The sequence below is a fragment of the Emydura macquarii genome, unplaced genomic scaffold (genome assembly GCF_026122565.2).
Source record: "Emydura macquarii macquarii isolate MOO-44397 ecotype Brisbane River unplaced genomic scaffold, CSIRO-AGI_Emac_v2 contig_1027, whole genome shotgun sequence".
NCBI classification, from domain to species: Eukaryota; Metazoa; Chordata; order Testudines; family Chelidae; genus Emydura; species Emydura macquarii.
This window is the reverse complement of record NW_027131164.1, coordinates 17,097,062-17,120,527: the sequence shown is the minus strand read 5'-3', so window position 1 is coordinate 17,120,527 and position 23,466 is coordinate 17,097,062. Positions and strand designations below refer to the sequence as shown.

General features: G+C 40.0%; 1 protein-coding gene and 1 non-coding gene across 2 annotated transcripts in view; one reads left to right on the top strand and one right to left on the bottom strand.

The window, feature by feature from the left end:
• The window catches only part of DCDC2C (doublecortin domain containing 2C), a 104,080-nt gene that overhangs the window by 61,442 nt on the left and 19,172 nt on the right, over positions 1-23,466 (top strand). Inside the window, exons 8-10 of the mRNA XM_067544883.1 lie at positions 79-179; positions 11,983-12,045; positions 16,207-16,248. Of these exons, the coding sequence (XP_067400984.1) occupies positions 79-179; positions 11,983-12,045; positions 16,207-16,248 (206 nt within the window). The remainder of the gene's footprint in view (positions 1-78; positions 180-11,982; positions 12,046-16,206; positions 16,249-23,466) is intronic.
• On the bottom strand, positions 19,341-19,443 carry LOC137150867 (U6 spliceosomal RNA). The gene has a single exon (XR_010919103.1). It is a non-coding gene; the product is annotated as a U6 spliceosomal RNA (small nuclear RNA).

Here is a 23,466-nt window from a genome sequence, read left to right as displayed (position 1 = left end):
TTGATGAACAAGCAAATGTGACGTTCATGGAGGTGTACAAACAGAATTTTAAAACTAAAGTTTTCCATTACTTTGCAGCACCAAGTATTTTTAAAGCTCATAAACCCCGGGGAGAAGTTCAAGGGGCATCAGAGGTACAAGAAGACAAAAATCTGAAAGTGGAGATGCCTATCGATCAGGTAAATTTCAGGGCAAAATTATTGCCCTCTAATAAATTATTTAGTATAAAATACTTTTGGCCCTTTAAAAGAGGGAATAAGAATTTAATTAGCATATCCGCTCCCTTCCTTTGTCTATCTTTGATAGGAAAAAAAGGAGATATAGAGTAATAGATTTCCTGGAGTCTCTGGGCAAAAGCAGCTCTTTGTTTAAGTTACTGTAACTATTATATTGGAAAAATTAGTGAGACCTGACTAAGCTAGTAGTCTGTAAAACCTTCACATCTGAATTAAAGATAGAAGAAGTGAACCAATTTGGTGTATGATCTTCCTCTTTCCTTATAGCTTGCTGAATTATACATATCGAAGCACATATCATCTCTATTAGTCTTAATGAAAAAATCAGCAAGCCTTAAATAAGGCTGCTGGTCTATATGCATTCTGAGACTTCTCTCACTCTGTTTTGTGGGACTCATCGCAAAAGTTGTCTGGGAGTAAGTGGAACTGTGGGACTTGGGGATAAGCTCAACAGTGGCTGTGATTCCTTTCCTGCCATCTCATGATTCATCTCTTGTGGACGAACCTGTTCCGTTTTCAAAGCATCCGGCATTTTGTGTCTGCTGTCATGGATGGAATAGTGCTCCAAGTTGCAATGCTGACAACTGCCAATACACAGAGACTGGTGGATGTTTATTTGAGTGACTGAGGCTTTGGAATCCATATGCCAAGTACTTTTGGCAGCTGCAACATCGGCTGTACCAGCAGCAGTGGAAGGAGGAAGTGGAGGATGACACAGAACAGCTGTCTGTGGATGATCTTTTCTTGGAGCTGCTGAGCTCAATTCAGTGCTATTTTTGGACTTGAGAAATATGTGTTGACTTGGGGGAAAGGGAGACCTGGGGTGATCAGTGGTGGTGGCACAATCTGAGGATGACAGAGGGCACTGTAACGGGGTGTGCTCCATTCCTGTCCTCAGATGCCTCTAGAACCTCTCCACTTTGAGTTGCAACTTCATGTGATTTATTTACATTTCCATCACCAATATGGGAATGCAGCCCCATGCCACAATATTGCATACAGTGCTTCTCTACATTTATCCCTTTCCCACCAGGTCAGAGGTCTCCCTTCCTTGAGATATCTGAACACACTCAACTTGCCCAAGTTCTCTCCCAACTCCCTTCCTTCCTGTGTCTTATACCCCTCAGCTGATGGGCTAGTTGGTTTATCAACCCTCCTAGCCTGATTTGGTAATTAGCTTGCATATCTCCAATCAGCCTTCTCCAGGGGACCTCATTGTGCCAAAGGGTATGTCTACTCTGAATGTAAGCTCAGGGTTAGTAGAACTTGAGTTAGCAGACAATGGGTTTATTAACCTAGGGTTTGAGCATCTACACTCATTTGTAACCCCAGGTTAGGAATTGTTGAGCTCTGGATCCTTACACTGCATTATATGTGCACGAGTCCAACCCCCCATATCCCAGACTTCCTACTTCCCTACCAAAATATGGCCACTTTAGCCCTTTTTATGTGGTGCAGTGTGGGAAAACTTGACTATACACCAAACTTGGCTGTCGAGAGGACAATGAAAGTTGTTCCATAGGATTGTGGAATACTTTTGGTGGAGTCCCAGAGCATGAGTCCAGTGGGACTGCATCTACACTACAAAAGGGCTTGAACTCTGGGTCCCAGCTTGACTCAGGATCAGACCCTCCACCCCTGTGGGGTCCTGGGACTCTAGGTCTGAGCCCTGGGTTAGTGCAATTTGTGTGTAGATGGAAGCGGAGTTAGGCTTAACCCTAAGTTTAAACCTAGGGTTTACATTGCAGCAGAAACATACACTAAGTGATCAGAGTCCTGGCTCACATGTTAGCGTCCAGCATTCTGTCACAGGCACTTTCCTCAGTCTGTGCTGGGCTCACCCCAGAACTGCAGCTGTGGCACATTGTCATTAATATTCCCCAAACCATTCGGAAACAGATGGCCATCATCAACTGGAAGCTTGCCACCCCAGATTGGTATTGGTCAGTAGCAAATCAAGTAGTCAGAATTACAATTTTCCAACTTCCCTGTCCCATTTCTCCTTAACAGACCAGATATCAGTACAGTTCTCTTTTGGCCAGCAAGACTGGGTTCACTCTAGAACAGTGTTTCTCAACCTGGGGGTTTAGAGGGGTCGCAAGTGCAGAGCTGGTATTGGGGGTGGCAAGAAAGGCAATTGCCTGGAGCCACAGGGGCGCCATGAAACTAAGTTACATGCCTCAGCCCCGTGGGGGTGGGACTCAGGCTTCAGGGGTACAGTAGTTTGGAAAGGTTAAGAACCACTGCTCTAGAAACTTTGTGTGCCCCAAGCTATGGTGGTATTCAGCACAGAAATAGAAATGTAACTTGTTCTTTAAAAAAAAGAAAGATTCCCCTCTGTAAACTCTGGCACTTTAAGGTTTATTAAGAACATAAGAATGGCCATAGTCGGTCAACAGTGGCTAGTGCCAGATGCTTTAGAGAGAATAAATAGAACTGGGCAATTATCGACTGATTCATCCCTTGTCATTCAGTCCCAGTTTCTGGCAGTTAGAGGTTTAGAGACACCCAGAGCCTGAGATTGTGTCCCTAACCATCTTGGCTAATAGCCATCGATGGATCTGTTCTCCATGAACTTTTCTAATTCTTTTTTGAATCCAGTTATATTTTTGGCCTTCACAAAATCCCCTGGCAACTAGTTGCACAGGTTGACAGTGCATTGTGTGAAGAAGTACTTACTTATTTTGTTTTAAACCTAGCGTGACTGGTGACCACTGGTTCTTGTGAATATATATAGTGATATTATATTTTCTGTTTTATTACCTGTCCCTTTCCTAATGGTTCCTAACATTCTTTTTTGACTACTGCTGCACACCGAGTAGATGTTTTCAGAGTAATACTCACAATGTCTCCAAGATTTCTTTCTTGAGTGATAACAGCTAATTTTGTTGCCCAATCACCCAGTTTTCTGAGATCCCTTTGTGACTTCATAATTAGCTTTGGAGTTAGCTATCTTGAGTAATTTTGTATCATCTGCAAACTTTGCAACCTCACTGTTTTATCTCTTTTTCCAGATAATTAATGAATATGTTGAACAGCACTGGTCCCAGTACAGATCTTTGAAGGGCCCTGATATTTACTTCTCTCCACAATGAAAACTGACAATTTATTCCTACTGTCTGTTTCCATAAGTTACTAATGCCTGATTGCTTCCATCTTAGCCTATGATTGCTTACTTTATTTAAGGGCCTTTGGTGTAGGACTTGCAAAGACTTTCTGAAAATCCTATATCAACTGGATCAGCCTTGTCCACATGCTTGTTGACACCCTCAAAGAATTGTCATAGATAGGTGAGGAATGATGTCCCTTTAAAAAGCCATGTTGACTTTTTCCCAACATACCCTGTTTCTCCATGTGTCTGATAATTCTATTCTTTACTATTGTTTTAACCAATTTGTCTGAAGTTAGGCTTACTGGCCTGTAACTGCCAAGATCACCTTTGGAGCTTTTTAAAAAAAATCGGCATTATATTAACTATCTGCCAGTCATCTGGTACAGAGACTGGTTGAAGCAATCGGTTACTTACCACAGTTAATAGTTCTTCAGTTTCGTATTTGAGTTCCTTCAGAACATTTGGGTGAATACCATCTGGTCTTGGTGACTTATTACTGTTTAATGTATCAATTTGTAACAACACTTCCTTCTGACACCTCAGTCTAGGACAGCTCCTCAGATTTGTAACATAAAAAGAACAGCTGAAATGTGAGAATCTCCCTCACATCCTCTGCAGTGAAGACTAAATACAAATAATTAATTTAGCTTCTCCACAATGGCATTGTCTTTCTTTAGCACCATGCTTGTCCAGTGGTCCCACTGATTGTTTGGCAGGCTACCTGCTTCTGATGTTAGTTTTTGTGTCTCTTGCTAGTTGCTCTTCAAATTCTTTTTGGCTTGCCTAATTATAGTTTTACACTTGACGTGCTAGAGTTTATGCATCTTTCTATTTTCCTTAGTAGTATTTAAATTCTCATTTTTAAATGATGCCCTTTTTTGTCTCAAGCCACATCTTGTAGTTTGTTTAGCCATGGTGGCACTTTTTTGGTCCTCTTACTGTGTTTTTTAATTTGGGGTATACATTTAAATTGAGCCTCTATTACGGTCTTTAAAAAGTTTCCATTCAGTTTGCAGGCATTTCACTTTTGTGACTGTATCTTTTAATTTCCATTTAACCAGCTTCCTCTTTATTGTGCAGTTCCCCTTTCTGAAGCTGGGCTACTGTGGTGGGCTTCTTTGGTGTCCTCCAAGGATGTTAAATTTAATTACATTATGGTCACTATTATTGAGCAGTTCAGCTATATTCATTTCTTGGACATGACACTGTGCTCTATTTAGGACTAAATGAAGAATTGCCTCTCCCCTTGTGGTTTCCAGCTGCTCCAAGAAGCAGTCATTAGTGCTGTCTAGAAATTCTGTCTTTGCATCCTGTCTTGAGGTGACATGTTGTTGGAAGGCCGTTAGATCCGATCTGGTTGCTGCGACCCTTCCTCGGGTCCTCGCTCCGGAGGAGGCCACAGTGCCTTCCTAAAGGGGGAGCGGTTTGCTGTCTTGTGGGTCTTGGCCCAGTCCTCAGGCAGGGCGGGCGAGCAAGCAGTCTATCGCCCCTGGCCCTCAGGCAGGGCGGGCGAGCAGTCTATTGCCCCTGGCCCTCAGGCAGGGCGAGCAAGCACACAGTTAACTGCTCCGGCCCTTAGGCAGGGCAGGCAGTCAGTGGTCCTGCTCTTTGGTGCGGTAGCGAGGATGAGGCTCTCCATGGGGTGGCTAGGGAAGCGGGGGGGGGGGGGGACTCAGGCCCACCCATCTCCACTGCGTCCCAGCCCAGGGCCCTAGTAGTGGCAAAGGCGTTGCCACTGAGTTGGTGGGACTCCTACCGCAACACGCCGACAGGGTTGCCACAGACTCAGCCACTGTCTACGGCTGCCCCAGGGCTACTTCCTCCCCGTATCCCCGTGTACCTGACTCCTCAGGCCCGCCAGTCCCTCCTCGTCCACCGGCAGCAATGCGGGGAGCTCCTCGGCGAGAGGCAGCTCCTCTAGGTCATAGGGCTCAGGAGAGAGCGCGGCCTCAGGCAGCTCGTCCAAGTACTGCCCCGACTCTAGGGGCTCGGCAGCCGGCAGCTCCTCCAGGTCCCATCTGGCGTCCGGGGGTATCGTCCACCCGGGTTGCTCAGGGGGCTCGGCCCAGTCCTGGGGTTCAGGGGACGTTGTCCAGTCCCGTGGTTCGGGTATCTCAGCCCAGTCTCTCTGGCCGGGTTGCCTGGTCCAGCTACGAGAAGGCCCTACCCAGTCCCCAGGCCTGGGATGGTCGGAGTCTCGGCTCTGGCCTAGGCCTCAGCCGGTGGGGCAGCACGTCTACCTCTGGCGGCGGTCTTCTCCAGACTCAGCTCTGGGGCCGGTCTCTTATACTGCCCCTTTCTTGAGAGGCTCCGCCCCACTGCAGCTGATTGGGCAGCTTGTGTGGTCCTATCCCTGCCTGGCACTTGCGTTGCCGGGCAAGCTGGCCTGCCGGCCCTATCACAGCCCGGCTGTTTGGGTGCTGGACACACTTGTCCATCGGGTCTCCTCCTGTCCAGCCCGGTCGCTGTGGCCCTTCCTCGGGTCCTCGCTCCGGGGGAGGACACAGCGCCTTCCTACACATGTACACAGTCAAAATGGGGATAGTTGAAATCCTCCATTATTACTGAGTTTTCTGTGTTTGTAGCCTCTCTAATCTCCTCATTGAGCATTTCACAATCACCATCACCATCCTGGTCAGGTGGTCAGTCATGTATTCCTAGTTGGAATGTCTCTCTGTAGAGATTCTATGGTAATTTGTTTTAAGATTTTTACTATATTTAACTCTTTTGTTCTTTCACACATAATGCCACTCCCCAACCAGCTTGACCTACTCATCATTCCTATATATTTTGTACCCTGGTATTATCATGTCCCATTGATTATGATTGTTCCAGAAAGTTTCTGTGGTGCTTATTATGTCAATATCCTAATTTAATACCAGGGCTCTCAAGTTCTTAATATTTAGATTTCTAGCATTAATATATAAGCACTTATAAAATTATCAATATTTAGTTGTCTGCCTTTATGTGATGTAACTGAATGGGACTCTTTCTTTTGACTGTTTCTCTTCAGTTCCTACCTGTACTTTATCAACTTCTATCCTGTCCTCTGTAGTAAGATATAGTACAGTTGGTCAGCTTTGTGAACCAGATGTTTCAGAATGCTCATGAATCTTAAATTTTACCTTATTTTATGATTCCACAGATTAACTAATTTTTGCAGTTGCTTCTGTTAATTTCTTTGCTACTGAGCCATGTTATATGTCTGTGCATGTTGCACGATGCTACATCTCTCCAACTTTTATAAGTTAGGCGTTAAAGGCCAAATTAAGGTCTTGGAAATAGAACCAACTCTAGTGGCAGGGAGGAAGAAGGAGCTATACCATACAAATAACAGTGCCTGGAGGCATTTCTTCCGTTAAGGACATGAGCAAGCATAGAGCTGCCTGGAAGTTGTGAGCAGCTGTCAGTGAGCATGCTTCTCTGTACTTCTTTTGAAAACCTGTAAGTGGAGCTCTCCAGTGCAGCTCTCAAGTCTCAAAGGCTTGTCTTGCAATTTCAAAAATGATTCACCCTGTACATTTACACTATTTCACGACTTACAGAATAGTTTGTGGTGACAAGGGATAAGAAATAAAACTGGTTATGTCCGGTTCATCAGTATTTGACAAATGGAAAGATAAGGCCCCAGTTATTTCACAGCCCATTGTGTAAAGTTAATTTTCATTGTCTCCACTGTGTAGTCCATTAGTTAGTCACTTCCCTCTTTTTTTTTTTTTTTTGGAATCTTTTACACAGCAACAGAAGAGAGAAATCTATTTTTAAAATAAATATGGCTCTAAACCACAACAATTGGCAGGGGTACTCAGGTGCCCTTGTAGTACCTGAAACAACTTTCAACACACTTAACCGACAATTTCAGATTGATATTGCACCTTTTAAAGCTAAAGTACTTGGAGTCAAATCCTGGTCCACTGAAGAAAACAGGACTTTTATCACTATGGTGTAGATGGAAAGCTATCATCAATCAGGTTTGGGACTCCTTTTGTGCTAGGCTTTGTTTAAAAACGTAGGAAAACTTTGTTTGTGGCCTGGTCTACACTTAAAAGTTTTGGCAGCAAAGCTGGCAATTAGAAGTTAGAAGTGTAGACACAGTGATAATAGCAACAAAGTCTTCCCTCCCCTCCCCCCCGCCCCAGGAAACTGGTATAAGCTATACTGGCAAAAGAACTAAAATAAAATAGGCTGGCTCTATACTAGGGGAATTTGCAGCAATAGCTCTTTTGGTATAGCTATACTAGAAAATCCTATATAGTGTAGACAAGACCTATGTCTCAAGGAGTTTATGAGCAGCAAATACAAACACTCCAAACTACTTATTTTATTCATATTTTTAAATAATTGCGTATGCTGAGCATGCATTTTACTATAGTTAGTCATAAAGCACTTTTTAATCAAATTGCATAGCTTTAAACATTAAAATATTTAAAATATATTTTAATTTTAGATCATATTTCTGAAAAAGAGTATTCAACATGGCAGGTTGTCAGCTGCCATTAATGAGGCCTCACTCAAAAAAACATCTATGATGTTAACAGTCTTAGTCTCTTACCTTTTCATTTTTTGGAGGTTATTGGAAAGATGTTGTTTGAATAGCTCCAGTTGTATTTTGAATGTGCAAATGTTGCGGATCATTATCAGTTTTGTTTTAGCTGTGGGTACAGTGCACAGATGATTTTGTTGATGGCAGTATCTCTCTAGCAATGGTGTGTGTGCTGATGAGGATCAAAAGCGATCAGCAGCCTTTGATACTAACTACTAGGCTTTGATGACTTTGCCTGTGGGACCTTTTAGGAAGATAACCCTTCAGTGGACTTTCTTTCCTCTTTGACAGGTGCTAAAGAGTAGAATGAAGGCATATTTTAGTTTACCAAGGTCTCTCTCAAGCAGAATACTGCAGGGTTCCAACTTGCCAACCATCCGCTTCAATATGTATGTCAAGACTTCAGGGGAAATAGTGAGAATTTTTTGTTTTGCAGTGTCATCAGTCTGACAAATGTGGTGAAGTAGTTGGGAGCAAACTGGTGTAAAAGGAGCCTCGATAAGATGGAGGAGACGCTGATTAGAGGAAGAGGAAACATCTAGAAGGCATGGTCTTGGCTTTAGGCAGTCCTCTATTTGAAGTATCTTTGATCTTCATTATTCTGATTCTTAGGGCAGGTAATATTGGATACATCTCTACTCTTGGTGGTATGTGATGCTATTTCAGATACAGCTAACCTGGACTGTCGTCATTTCTTTCTGATTCTTCATAGTTTCATAGAGTTTAAGGCCAGACGGTACCATTAGATCATCTAATCTTACCCCTTGTATACAATAGGCCTTTACATTTCACCGGGTTACTTAGCATTGAGCCAAATAACTTGATTTGATAACATCAAAAGGTGGAAAATCCACTACTTCTCTTAGTAGTGTGTATCAATGGTTAATCACTCTGAGAGTTAAAAATATGTGCCTAACTTCTAATTTGAATTTGTCTGGTTTCAGCTTCCAGTTATTTGGTTCTTGTTTATGCCTTTCTCTGACAGAGCAGAGTCTGGTGTTTTCTCCTCATGAAAGTATATGTAAACTGTAATCAAGTAACATCTCAATCTTTTTTATTTTTTTAATAAAGAATTTGAGTTCTTTAAATGTCTCACTTTAAGGCATTTTCTCCAGTCCTTGAATCAATTATGTGGCAATTTTCTGTACCTTCTCTGATTTTTTCAACATCCTTTTTGAAATATGGATGGCAGAACTATAAGCAATATTCAAATATTGGTCTTCCTAATGCTGTATGTGATGTAAAACCATGTGCCTCCTTTTACTTCCTACCCCCCTGTTTATACATCCAAGGATCTCAATAGCTTTTTTCCACAGCATCACTCTGAGGGCTTGTGTTGAGTTGCTTGTCTACTGTGGCCCACTAAATCCTTGTCAGAGTCACTGCTCTCTATGCAGTTACCTTTATCAACCAAATTTGCTGTCTCACCAAAGAATGATACCAGGTTTGTTTGACAAGAAAGACATATTTTCCATAAAATCATGTTGATGGGCATTAATTATATTCTTTTCTTTTAATTCTTTATCAATTAAATCTTGTATCAGCTTTTCCATTATTTTTCCTGGTGTTGGGTTAACTGACCTATATTTACCTGGGTCATCCTGCTTTCTCTTTTTGAATATTGACACTTTCAACATGAGTGCTCTTGGTCTTCTGGAATTTCCCTGGTCTTCTAAGATTTATTAAAAATTAACATCCGTGGGCCAGAGATCTCCTCAGCCAGCTCTTTTAGGACTTTGGTGCAAGTTATCTAGGCCTGTTGATTTTAAAATGTTTAACCCTGGTAGATGATGTTGTCTGGTATCCTCCTCAGTTACTAATGGACTGGAAATTACTTCATCATCCTCATGTGATATAAGTACATCCTCCCTTTTCCTACACCATTATTAACAGTTTTGTCATCTCCATCTAGCAATAGGGCTATACCATTGCTAGGATTTCTTATGTTCCTAATATACTTAATGAAACTCCTTGCTATTGTCCTTAGCCTTATCAGCCACGCATTTTTCCCTAATGCCTTCAGCTTCCCATATCAATTTTCCACACTTCAAAGTGTCTAATTCATATTGTTTGCTAGCTATTTCCCCCTTTCTTCATTTGTTATATATTGCTTTTTATTTCCCATTGCTGATTTCATTTTTATACTGAACCTGGGAGTGCTTTTAGCCAGAGTTGTCCTCTTTCATGACTTTGGAATTGTGGCTTTTTGGCCATCTAGGAAACTCATCTTAAAGAGCTCCCAATTTTCATTCATGTATTTCTATCTAAATTAATCCTCCCAATTAGTTTTGCCCATAATTTTTCTCAGTTTTGGGAAATTAACCCTTTTGAAACCCCCATCCCAATAATCTATGCCTAATTAACTATAAGGCTAGAGGACTTAGTGCTTTACTGGGCGGTATCCTGGGAAAAGGCATAGTTAAGCTTCTAGGAAATGGAGTAGGAAGAATCAGAGAAGGGCAAAGGGTAAAGAAAGAGAGACATGGAGAGTTGGTGGTTCAGGGAGACATGGGATGGAAAGAGATGAGAAGATATAGGGATAGCCCTAGAGGGAGAAAAATGATAAGGGCCTGAAGGAAATAGAGGCTATGGAAACAGAAATAATAAAAGATAGAGAGGAAAACAGAAAGAAAGAAATGAAATATGATATAAAAGAATAGAATGTGTGTATAAATGAGAGGGCAAGAGACAGCAAGCAGTAAATACAATTACTTTTTTCTATTTGTCAAGTAGTCTTGTAGGGATTGCTCCCATGGATATGATTTTATATTTATTGTATAAAATTATGGTTTATTTTTGTTTGGTTGGGGAGATAGGTTGTAGGAGATGCATCAACATTTTTCTTTGCCTGGAAAATCAATTCATCTAAGGCTATTTCTACTCTAAAGCTACTTTGTATTACTCTGACTGTTAATTGTTTTCCTTCTCTTACACTTTTTTTAGAATATATTTAGTCAGGTAGTTTATCAAAATGTATTTACTCCATCAAGCCAAAATGAAATTCTTCTAGTTTTTGCAGAGCATTTGCAGCTTTCCACTCTCACAAACCATCCTAGGCAAATTTTTTTGACTCTGCCCCTAGTCCCTTTCATTCACTTTGTTCCCTTAGTGTTTACAGTAATTCTTGTTTTAAAATTCCAAAGCACCTTGTAATACAATACTCCTAAGCTTGTATTTGTGAAGTAAAATATCTATGTTTCCATGGAGAAAGTGATGTTCTAACATTTCAAGGGTGTCATGACAATGGATCGAATGCTGTTTGCTTTAGTCATGTTAGTGCCAACAAAGTCAATATAACTATTTATGTGAGAAAGAAGTGCAGATTGTGGCCCAGAGTGTTTAATTTATATCCTCATTGTACAGCAGGAAAAGAGAGTTTACTTTGTTAAAATACTGAAACTATAGAAAAGAGATTTTTCCTTTTCATTGTTAGAATTACTTTTTGAAGATTATTTATTCCAAATTCAGTCTAATGCTGATTTAAATTTATGTAAACTGTATAGAGATTGTTATAATTATGCTATTTTGTAAACTTCCTTAAATGGCTTGTTTACTCAGTAACCTTCTACTAAGCTAAATATTAGCTAAATTCAGCACTATGGAAAGAGGTTATAATGCTTTTAGTATTGTAAATGTGACACTCATTCCCTGTGGTTGTGCTAAATCACTTTCAAACATTAACGTTAATATGAGTTCAAATAAATTATTTATGAACTGACTTTCTTTTACTGATATGAAGTATACATATTTTGTTATTTAAATACTTTGAGTCAAATCCTTCAGCCATAACTTACGCATAAGTCCCATTGAAATTCATACTCAGTCCTGAAGGCAAAGGAAATTTCGTCTTTAGGAAAGTCTGCTGGATCAGGGCCTCTGTTTTTTAACAAGTACATAAATGTTTTGTGTACATATTTTGAAGCATGATTATGAAACTAATATTTCTATATCTTCCATTATTTCAAGGTAGGTTAAAATTTTCTTTTAAAATGTATGTTAAAATGAAATTGAAACCAAAACAAATGTAATGGAAAAGTAGTTAGTAATGAGGATGCAAATTCTGTCTGTTAATTTGATTTTTTTTCATCTAGGTTCCAGCTCAGATTGTCCAAGAAGAAGAAATTGTGGCACCTACCAGTAGTCCTGCTGATGAGGTTAGTAAGGAGGAATGTGTATAAAGCTGTAAATTAATAGTGGACTAGAGCAAGAACCCTTGAATCTAATCTTTTTTGAATTTCAGGGTTGAATGTGAATCACTTATATTTTATTCTGAGATCCAAACCAATTGATGTCCTAGGTTGTATTCAGAACTGGGATGGATCTATTTTCTTGTTTGGGTTTTGTTGCCACTGAAATCTCGCTAGAACATCTGATCTCATGAGATATACATTATTCAAAGCTAGTGAAAATCTTGCAGGATCATCTGAACTAAATAGATTTCTGTCATTTGGGACTGCAGTTTTACAATAACAGTTGGTAAAATTTTAGTGCCATTAAACCAGCCTTGCCTGAGGCTTGAACCTGGCTTTATATCTAATCTAGGCATAAACACCACTTCCTTAACCCATCTGTACCATAAATTAAAATGCAATACATTTGTAGCAGTTTAATATGACCCTGATTTTCAAAACCAAGTGCATAAAGTTAGGTTCCTATGTCCATATTTAGGCACTTTAATAAGTAGTTTGATTTTCCAAAGTCCTGAGCATCCAGCAGCTCCATAGAAGTCAATGGAAGCAGCTGGATGTTGTGTACTCTTGAAAATCAGGCCATGTATTTTTGTCCCTAAATTTGGATTTAGGAACCTAACATTAGACACTTGTTTTTTAAAATCTTGGCCTAGATTTTTACTCATATTTTATTTTTAAAAGATTTTAAGAGAAAGTGCTAACTGTAAACCATATGTAATACACACTGTGGCAGAAATCCTAGTCCCATTGAAGTCAATGGAGTTCAGTAAGGCCAGTATTTCACCCTGTACATAGTTTTTCATTATAAGGGAATTGTTAACCTGCCAAGCATTGCTGCTGTGTCAATGCTTTCCCCTTTGGGCATTATAAAACGCAAAAGGGAGTCAGTGTGGCCTAGTAATTAGAACAGAACACTGCACAAAGGATTCTGAGGTTCACTTCCTAATTCTCCCATTAATTGGCAGTGTGACCAAGGTCTTTGTGCCTTGCTTTAGCCATCTGTAAAATATATGTAATAGTATCTACCTCACAAGTGTGTTGTGAAATTTGCATAATTAGTGTCTTTAATATGCCTTAAGAACTTCTGAATCAAAGAATATTCAGCACCTAGAGCTTAATGCACACAAATTCTGCCACTCTCAAGCCCAGAGCAGCTGTGAAAGGCAATGTATGCTGGCTCCAAAGTTCACCAACCTGTACAGACGAAGGCTGGTCTGCCACAGTTGTGATAACTGCAAGATTTTGGTTGGATAGCTTTACTTTGAATTAAGGCTGAGTGCACTCAAAAATCATATTCTTTATGATAGGCCCTAGGTGTGTGATGTTGTACAAGACAGTTTTCTCAGATTAATTAAAGGATAGAAAAAAGGAATAAAAAGAAGAAAAGTGTTAGTAATCAAAATCATTTAGTCAAAATGGTTCACGCCTGTATTAAACCCAGATTTGCTTCTGTTTTTGTTTCAGTGCTGAAAGTAAGCCAAGAGCTGGTCTGAAGGCACTGTGCCCTTTGCAACATAAATAATAGATAACTAAATGGTTCAGTAATGCAGTAAGTTGCTTTGATCCCAGATTCCAAAGAGTAATTAGAAAGGAACCTCTAAAATAACTATTTGTAAGAATATGCCCAATAATGGTATATCATATTGTTTACTAACACATATCCCCTGCAATAGATTTATATCCAGTTTATAATCTCTACCTAGAGAACTGGACATACTGTTAGTAATCTGGTAGGAGATTATTTTAAAGACCTAATACAAAACTAGATATTATTCTCATAATAAGATCTCACATAGTGCTTTTCATTTTCAAAATAACTTACAAACATCAGTTAATGATCACAGTGAGCCTTTGAGTAAGGCATTATCTAGAGTTTGTATGGGAGGAACAAAGATGCAAAATGATATGCCTAAAACACAGAGTTAATCAGTATTGGAACAGGGATTGATAATATCACAAATAATAAAAAATAAATAATTCCATGAACTAATGAGGAGTGGGGGGCGGGGGGAGGAGGTAGCTTGCAAACCACAGTGATCGCAAGAAACAATGGTGAAAACTGAGGTCAACTATGGTATCTGGATCCTGAAAGCTTTTGTTCTGAATGTATTTGTTGAAGTTACTATATGTGGTAGATACACACTCCTTCCTAACTGGAACTGGGAGATTTTTTTTTTCATTATTTGATTCTTTTATTTAGTGGAAAAATAAAATATTAGGGTTGAGGCGGTTGCTACTTGTAATGACTTAGAAGCTGGGAGTTGCACTGTCCTCTGCTACTAAGGAAATTTAATGGCTGAGTCCAAGATTTTAAAAAACGAGTACTTAAGGTTAGGGTCCTATAATCCTTATTTGGATGTCTTAATATGGATTGAGGAGCCTGACTTTAAGCACCCTATTTTACAAATTTTGGACTTTGAACTTGAAGTCACTGTCAAAACGATGATAAGACCCAAATCATGAGCAGGGAACATGGACCTAGGAGTTTGGTTCTGCCGGCAACAGACAATAACTACATAATAGTGTTTTTTTGTTTTTGTTTTTGTTTTATCATTCCAAGTGTGCAGGTCACACACAAATGAAATATAGAGACTCTCTTATTTCGGTAATAACTCAGATGAAGTCGGCATATGGGAGTTAGTTGTTTATTGGCATTGCGTGGAAGGAAAGGAAAGTTTTCTTGATTTATTGTAGCACTGCCCAAAAACAGATACTGGGAAGAGGAAGCTAAATATAATTTTAAATACAAATCTACTGAAAGATCTGATACCAAAGGAGTGCTCTGATTAGCAAATATATACATGTAAATGAATAAATCTGAAAATTGTTAGAGGTTTCAATGTTCATCCAGAACAGTTCTCAGTAAGAATATCTTCATTTATGAAAAGAACATTTGCAAAAAACTGAAAATCCTCTATCAGTCTGAATACTGAAGATTGAAATAATGAAATGAATGACCTTGTTCCACTTGAAGGGATAACATACTATTTAAGAGGAACAACAAAGATTTTTGAAGAAACATGGAGTGTTTCTGCACCTTTATATGACCTTTAATAGTCATAACAGATCAAAGCCACAAGTATTTATATTTTTGTCTGAGAAAATAATAAGTAAAAGCTTAGTAAGGACTTTAAGTTTTGTATGTCTGCGTCTGATCATCATTTCAATATACTATACTACCATTGTTGTACTGCTTCTAATATAGTTGTAATAGATTATTTTTTAAATACCTTTTTATACCAAGTTCCAGTTTTACACTTTTAGATCCATATTGCAGCTTTAAGCCTCTCTTAGGGTGCAATTTTGCCAGGAATGTCAGGGGAGCAAAGTGTGGCTCTTGCTACACTCTTTGAAAGGGTATAATGTATGTTCCACTCTGCAGTCTGCACCTGCCTAGCTCCTAGCTATTTGCAGATGTGGGGAGAGAAGACAATAACTTCTCTTTAGTCCCTTCCAACCCCACAATCATGGCCTGAGACACGAGACTCTAGCAGGCTGTTCACAGGATGAGCTCAAGGCTAAGATTATAGAATGCTTCTGCTTGAGAAGAGGATGAAGTACTTGTGGCTCTTCTCCCCTTCTACAGTTACACACACCTTCAAAGGGCTAGTGCCAGTCTTGCCCTGAGAGCCATACTCTGCCCTTAGAATTGAACACAAAGTGAATTGTGCCTGCATATAAGAAAGCGGAACTCAACCCCTTGTATAATGATTAAAAAATTGAAAATATTTAAATGAAAAAAACATTTATAGTTTGGCATATTGATCCAAAATGTTAGTATAGCTGAGTGCTTGTAATCATGTCAATATATTCCTCCTGGAAAAAAAGATTCAACTTGTTTGGGTTTGTAATTCTGCAAGCACTGTGTACCTTGCATAACTGATGCTTAAAACTTACTTTTAGCAAAAATGTACAAACACTGTTCAGGTCATTAAAATACAGAAAAGAAATCAATTTGATTTTTAAAAGAACTTACAATAAAGGAAAAGGTATGCGTGTCAGGACTATTCTTTATACGTTCTCAATGTATGAGATTAAAATTGAAATAAAAAAAGGAGTGGTACGTGTTAAGTAATGGTATTGAAACTGAAAGTGCAAGGGACTGATTGTTATATTTTTTTATAGGTTGAGAAAGATGGCAGTCCATATGAGGATGTTGAAAAAAAGGTTTGTATAAAAAAGAATGGGAAAGGAAATATGAAACATATGAGTAGAGTACTATAGGTTAGGAGGAAATGTATATGTATTTCTAACTGTCTAATGAGCAATAGTTCAACTAGAAAACATCATATCTTAAGTGCAATAGCACTCCTAATTACCGTGGGCTAGATAATGCTGGTGACCATACTTAAATGAGTAACCATGGACTATTTGAGTAAGTACCCACCAACATAAGTTGTTCAGTCTAGCCCTGTCTGGGGTAGAATGACAGCTTGATTGCTTATAGATTGTAAACTCCTTGGGGCAGGGACCATCTTTTTGTTCCGATTGCACAACACTAGCACAACAGGGTCCTTGTCCATGACTAGTAATACAAAGAATTATAATAGATTTGCAAAAACTTTTGTTGTGTAAGATTATCTTTATCACATACTAAAATAGACTTTTCAAGTCCCACTGGAAGATTATCAAACTATATGAGGAATATGCAGTTACTACTAAAAGTCTGTGACAATATTTCTGGTAGTTTGGGGTGAAAATGTATATATTCATAAACACAATTCAACTTTTTTTGATTTTGCAATTAGGAGACTCATAACTAAAAATTTCATTTTGAGCCAGCATTTTTAAATGAAATGTCAAATTGTTTCATTCTGATGGAAAATGTCAATATTTTTTTCTTCTGACATCTTAGATTCAGACCTTTTGAGACTATTTTTATCTGGGGATTATTATGAATTATTATTATTATTTATTAATGATCCTTAATGATATTTTGACTTTCTGTTCCAATTTAAAACAGAAACTAATTTCAAAATGTTGAAATTTCCCAGTGGGACAAAAAATCCAGCTCTTGCTATAAGCAACTAAAATATTGTTGCTGTTATTAGCAGCAGTGTGTTTAGTTCATGGAGGATAGGTCCATTGATGGCTATTAGCCAAGAAAGTCAGTGATGCAATCTCATGCTTATGGAGTCCCTAAACCTCCAACTGACAGGGGATGGATCACTTGAAATTGCCCTGTTCTGTTCATTCCATCTGAAATATCTAGCACTGACCACTGTCAGAGACAGGATATTGGGCTAGATGGACCATTGGTCTGACCCACTATGTCTGTTCTTATGTTATTATATTTTTCTCTCCGTTTTTTAAACTTAAAATGGGGTTGAACTCTGAAAAAGTGGCATCATGGAGTTCCATGTTTATTGCCCGTTGGTGACTTTCAGAATACATTTTCTCAATTTACAAATGAAAAGGATGTTTATCTAATTGCCAGTTTTGCACACTTAGCCTGATATCTGAAAGTCAAACTCCTTTTTGCAACATCACTAAAAATAAAGATTCTACATTGGAATTCAGGCCCTGATTCTGCAAACCTTTACTCATGTGATTACTCCTCACTCATATGAACAGTCACATTGATTTAAATAATATTACTCTTAGGGTAAGGTTTGCAGGAATGGGCTCAAAATTAGAGATTCTGCTGTTGATCCATAAAGCAGAATATAGTCCAGGTCATTCCCCATAGCTGTATTGGCTCTTCGGTACTAATTAAAGTAAAAGGTAATACAAACTTATTTTTGTCATACTAAGCAGATATGACTCAGATTATAATCAAGGAACAGATAGATTGAGTAAGAGTATGCTAGGTCAGATTCTCCACTCTGATACATCAGTTTTCCATCAGTTTAACTCCATTACACTGTCTTCCCATTACAAAGAAGATCAAGTGGGCTAACTCAGGGACTGCTGTGTTGGAGAGAAACTTAGAGCACACGTCTGATCTCCTGATTTACAGACGATTTTCAGGGTCATGATGAATCTCATTCATGGCCATGGAAAGGGTAATGTTGCAGGCAGCAAAGAAATTGGATCTTCAAATAGGGGTAGAGACTGACGGATTCTGTGGGGGACAAACCTTAGGAATAAGTCAATCTTTGGAGAATATTTAGACTTAAAGGCAAATCCCAGGAAGGTGAGTTTGGACACCAATCCATTATGTGTGTGTGTTGTGCAACAGGGATTTTGCCATTTTATATACATACTGTTAGCTGTCCTGAAATGCAATGATTGAAATCTGCTCTCTGGTTGTTTTATTTTGTTGTTGTTGTTGTTTTATAGTGGGAAAGTACATTTTCTCTGTAGGACTCAGAAAAAGAGATTTGCAAGAAGTTATGTAAACTCTGTAAATTCTGCAGTTTCCACCTGCAGCACCTTTATTTCTTATCTTTGATCTTTCTATATGGCCAGAAATTCCATATATTCAAGACCAGATTATGTCTGACCACTGTATAAATACACATGAAAGATGCAAAGAGACTTCCATCTGTCACTTGTGTCCCCTGTGTAGCAGCTGGTTATAATAATTATCCCTGTGTTCTTTTCTTGGGCCCCAGTGGTCAGGACAGGAGGCGGCAGGGCAGGGTGAGCATACTACATTTAATTTAGGGGTGTAGCATTAGGTGCACTCCTCTTGATCACTGGGAACTCCCTGAGGCCTTTCTGTGCTTCCACTGGGTAGCGGGACTCCACTGTTCAGATACCTCAGTGATAGGTTTGTTATACAAACTTAGACTAGAGGTCATACTCTTCATTATTTCTATAGGCTGAGCTGGGCATCCCATGAAGCTGCTGCCTTTGACATATGTAGGCAGCTGCAAGAGTGTGGAGGTGGGGGCAGAGATTGCTTGGCCTGCAGCAATTTGGGGGAATGGGATGTGTAGGGAGTAGTGTAGGCTGGGGACCATTAGGGGACAGTGCCACAGATGCTAGCAAGTGCCCCTTCTTGGCAACTCACTAGGACTGTGCTGGGAAGGGAATCCAAGCCCTTGTGCTCTGGATCCCCAGGGTGTTTCAAGTTCCTGGAGCCTGAACAGAGTCTAGCCATTGCTCTCAATCTTAGGCACACTGTCAGGGCGCAGACCTTTTATCTAGCACCCCCTCCACGTGTTGGAATCTGAGGTGCAGCCGCCTCACCCCCCTGGGTGCAACGCTGATCCTTCAGAGTCCCCAGTACTTAAACACACCACTCTCTCAGTACTCCACTGAAAAAGGTCAGAAGCTTTTGGCTTACAGTTTAACACTCTCAGGGGCGGGTAATAGTTATGGAACACTTCATGAATGTGCATGTCCTTCTTGGCCAGGGGCCATGCTAATTTTCTCTGTATCGTTCCAATGTTAGTGTATTTGCTGCTGACACAAGCCGTAGTTGTGAAACTGACAAAACACGTACCTGTTCTGTGTACAATCTATCACCTTTATGCTCATTACTTAACAGATAAAGTACAGGGGAGCACAGATCATACACAATAATAAAACCTCCTAAAAGCAATGTCCTTCACTAGCTTAGCCTTCCCTTGGGAGTCCTTGGGGGAATCATTTGTGTTCGGCTGGTAGGTAAGCAGGCAAGTAGGGTCCTCCAGCCCTTTATCTACCTTGCCTCTGCAGCAGCCTCTCTTCACCTTAATCTGGTGCAGAATGGCTCTTGGTCTCAGGTCTGGTCCACACTACAGACTGTTGACTGGTTCTTTTCCCTGTTACCCAGAACATGCAGGTTCACAGACATATTATTGAGCTGAAGAAATATGTCGTTTATTTGCTGCTTCATTGAGTGATCAGTCATCCGAAACAGGGCACAGCATCGGGCTAAATGCAAGCGCACACCAAAATTCAGGCGCTCGCACCCTGCTAGTCTAATTTTATCCATCTAAATTAGTCTAATCTATCTGCACAGCTGAGCCTTTATTGCAGCGCATTGTGAAAAGCAATAACCTTATATAGCATTGCTATCTAAGAAAAGCCTTACAAAATACAATTGATCAATGCAGTACCATGGGATGGAGGGCAAAGGGGACTTTAGTTCACATTTTCAGCTTCCAACTCTCAGCCTTCTCAGTGTTTGTCTGCTCTAATATGTGTGTGCCACCTATCACCCCCAGGGGCTGTTCTTGCAATTGGGGATTTGCTGATATGAAGGGATGCCTTGGCTATGCCTCCTTTTTCTTCAGAGATAAGGGTGTAGGTCTGTTATGTATGGTGGTTCTGTGCCCTCAGAGGAAACCCCTATACAAATCTGCCAGCTTTAGCGTAGCTGTGCACCAAGAAACAAACACAAAGCTTCCATAATGGAGTTTGTCTTAATTTTTGTTTTGTGTTGGAATGGGCACAAAAGCCAAAAAACTACATGACAGATTTCATTTGAACCAGTCTCCATCCAGTTGATCCACTGCCTCCCACCAGAGCAAAGTTTTACTTTTCAACAGGGGGTTTCACAGTTGAAGGCAACTATACCTGTATTCCCCCTCTCTGGTCCCTCAAAGGCACCCACTGTAGGATCAAGTATCCTCAGTCATTACCTCTCTTGGGAGTGTCTCTCCCTTCTGACTGGGGATTTCTCCAGGCTGCACAGCTGGCTGCCTACACTGTGATATTCCCAGCAAGCTAGGCTGCCTAAATAGGCCAGCGTCTACACTTCGCTTTCTCTTTGAAGGGTATGGAAAGCTGCAATTGCCAGCAGTTATAAGTTAACACACAGCTCTACATAAGCTAGCACATTTATTCTTAAGGGGAAATCGTTCCAGAGAAAACTTGTTTAAAAAATGCTTACTGTATATCATCCCAATTCCAACCTCAGGCTCTGGCAAGCGTCAGCCCTTCCAACCTTTTCCTAAGACTTCCCCCCTCCTGCACAGAAGGTTCTGTCTGTTTGTTGTATCAGATGGAAGGTGCTGAGTCAGTTTAAACTCAAACTACTTATCTAAAAGTCCTTTCTTTGTCTGCTGGCCTCTGGAGAATCCAATTTGAACTAGTGTAGATGAACCTCCGCAGGAGGTGATACTCTCTGGAGATGTTACAATCGGAGTGAATATGCCAGATCACCCCCGCCTCTCCCCAAACACTGTTCTTAGTTCCTGGAAGACTGTGGTTACCCTCCCTTGTGGAATTACATATGATCCCTGGCCCACAATGACACATAAACTTAATATAGTAAGATCTCCCAAAGATATTTCAAGAAGTTGCCATATCTGGCACAAGGGATATCTCTAAATACACACAATAATACTTAGCATAATGAATTAGCTCATCTTTGCTTTACAAACATTAGCTAATTCATGCACCTTTTCTTTAAATTCATTAACAGGAAGAGATTTCAGTGTGCCATTGGTTACAGCCAATCACATTTTGATGACTAGGTGAAGTAGCTGATACATAATACTTGAACAATTTTTGTAAGGTGCAGTGCATCAACATTTGGAAGCCTTATCTTGCATTACCAATGATCAGCATCAGGAACATACTGTAGAACCTGAGCATGAACGTGATGGAGTGTACCAGGCCTTTTGAGGCCCCTGCTGGAGGCCTCATGGTCCTACCATACCCCACCCCAGAAAAGAAGCAGTGAAGGTGTGCCCTCCAGGCCTACCTTAGAGAAGCTGCAGGGAAGCAACCAATCAGAGTGCAGCAGTTTCAGTTAAAAGGAGCTGCAGGGCCTGAGCAGATCAGTTGCTAGCTGGGACCAGATGGGTGAAGAGAAAGGGGTTATGTGGGAAGCGGCCCAGGGAATACCAGCAACAACAGAGCTAAAGGAAGCAGCACGTGACTGCTATTTGTTGGGTCCTAGTGCGTGGACCCGGGTCCTCCCTCTTGCAAAATGGTCAAAACCCTGAAAAGGGGACAAGTTTCATGTAGAAACCCAAGCACAGCGCTGTAATTTAAAGGACTCTCGGGGCCAAAGACCCTGCAGAGGGCCAACCATTTATTGGACTTTGTTACCTTGGGAAGCAGACTGAATTTGAAGCAGTGACCTGGCTGGAGAGCTGGGCTAATAAAAACTGATAAGACAAAGAGTCTCCAAGGGAGAAGCCCTGGGAGCATTGCTCTAAACCGGGCAGGCATAGACCTAAAGCTAGCACAGAAGGCACGGACCTAAAGCTAGCTAAGGAGTCCAGGAACAGGACTAAAGACTAACAAGGGCACAGGGACAGGCCCTCTTGGGCCTTTTACCCCAGAAGGAGTTTGTTTGTGCATAGAGACTGTGTCTGACTTGGCCAGAGGGCTGGGCAACTGAAGACCCACCTGATGAGGTTAACATCCCGCAGGGGGCACTGGAAGCACAGAGAGAGTGTGCAGGTTCGCACCCAACCAACAGGAGGCACTCACGAGAGGTGAGTGTGCCCCATCACAGTGAATCATTGTGATATTTCCAGGAACGATCTGTTTAATGCTATTCACTATAGTAGAGACATTATCATACATGCTGTCTGTCCCCTATGGAAATTTTGGCATTCAAACTTGGCTAACACTTAGGAGAAATGTACAAATCATTGTTAAGAGGCAGTATCATCAGATAATATAGAAAACACTTGTTAAAACTGCATTAATAGGATTAAAAATGACAGAATCAATCTTAAACAATAGAGAAATGTACATTTGAAATAGGTTTGCAGGCATGTAACTTAGAGCAAAATGTGACGTTTGATGTTTAAAATTTAACGCCCAAAAGGATTTCATAGTTTTCTTATTATAAATCTTTTTTCTTTGTATTAAATCCTCCCCAACTTTTTGTGTGTCTAAAGATTGTGAAAGTTAATGTTTGAAATGTGTTTTGAGACTCTCAGCTAAAAGTGACAAGTATTGGGGAGAAATTATTATTTTCCCTCTCATAAAAATCCTAAACTGAACATTAGATATTTGCACTGGCAATATTTTCAGTGCATACAGCTGCTTACATTGCTTTAAACAAGTTATGGGACTTAAATATATGTAAAAAAACAATAACAATTTATTGTTTTTTGTTGTTTTTTCAGTCTACTAGCATAGGATTTCTCTTTAATTAATATTGCTAGAACTGCCAATAAAGCTCAAATTGTTTGATCAGTGTCTCTCACTTAGAAGTTTTGTGATTAAAAAAATCAAAGCCATATTGATTCAGTTTATTGATTTTCTAATATGTTGCTCACACAGTATCTTCAAACTTTTTTCTCCACTTATTCTCTTTATACTGTTCTGTGGCTACAATTAAGTATTTTAGTACTTCCTACCTAGAGAAGGTCACCATTAATCACCTCGAAGTCGCATAAACAAAGCATCAGTCATCAATAATGCTAAACAAGAAAACAACGGAGAGAACATTCAAAACTAAAGTTTTAATTGTCTTATCTATCCATTTAGGTTTTTATCTGTATTCATTAGCATATCGTCTGTAAAGGAATATGAAGTATTAAT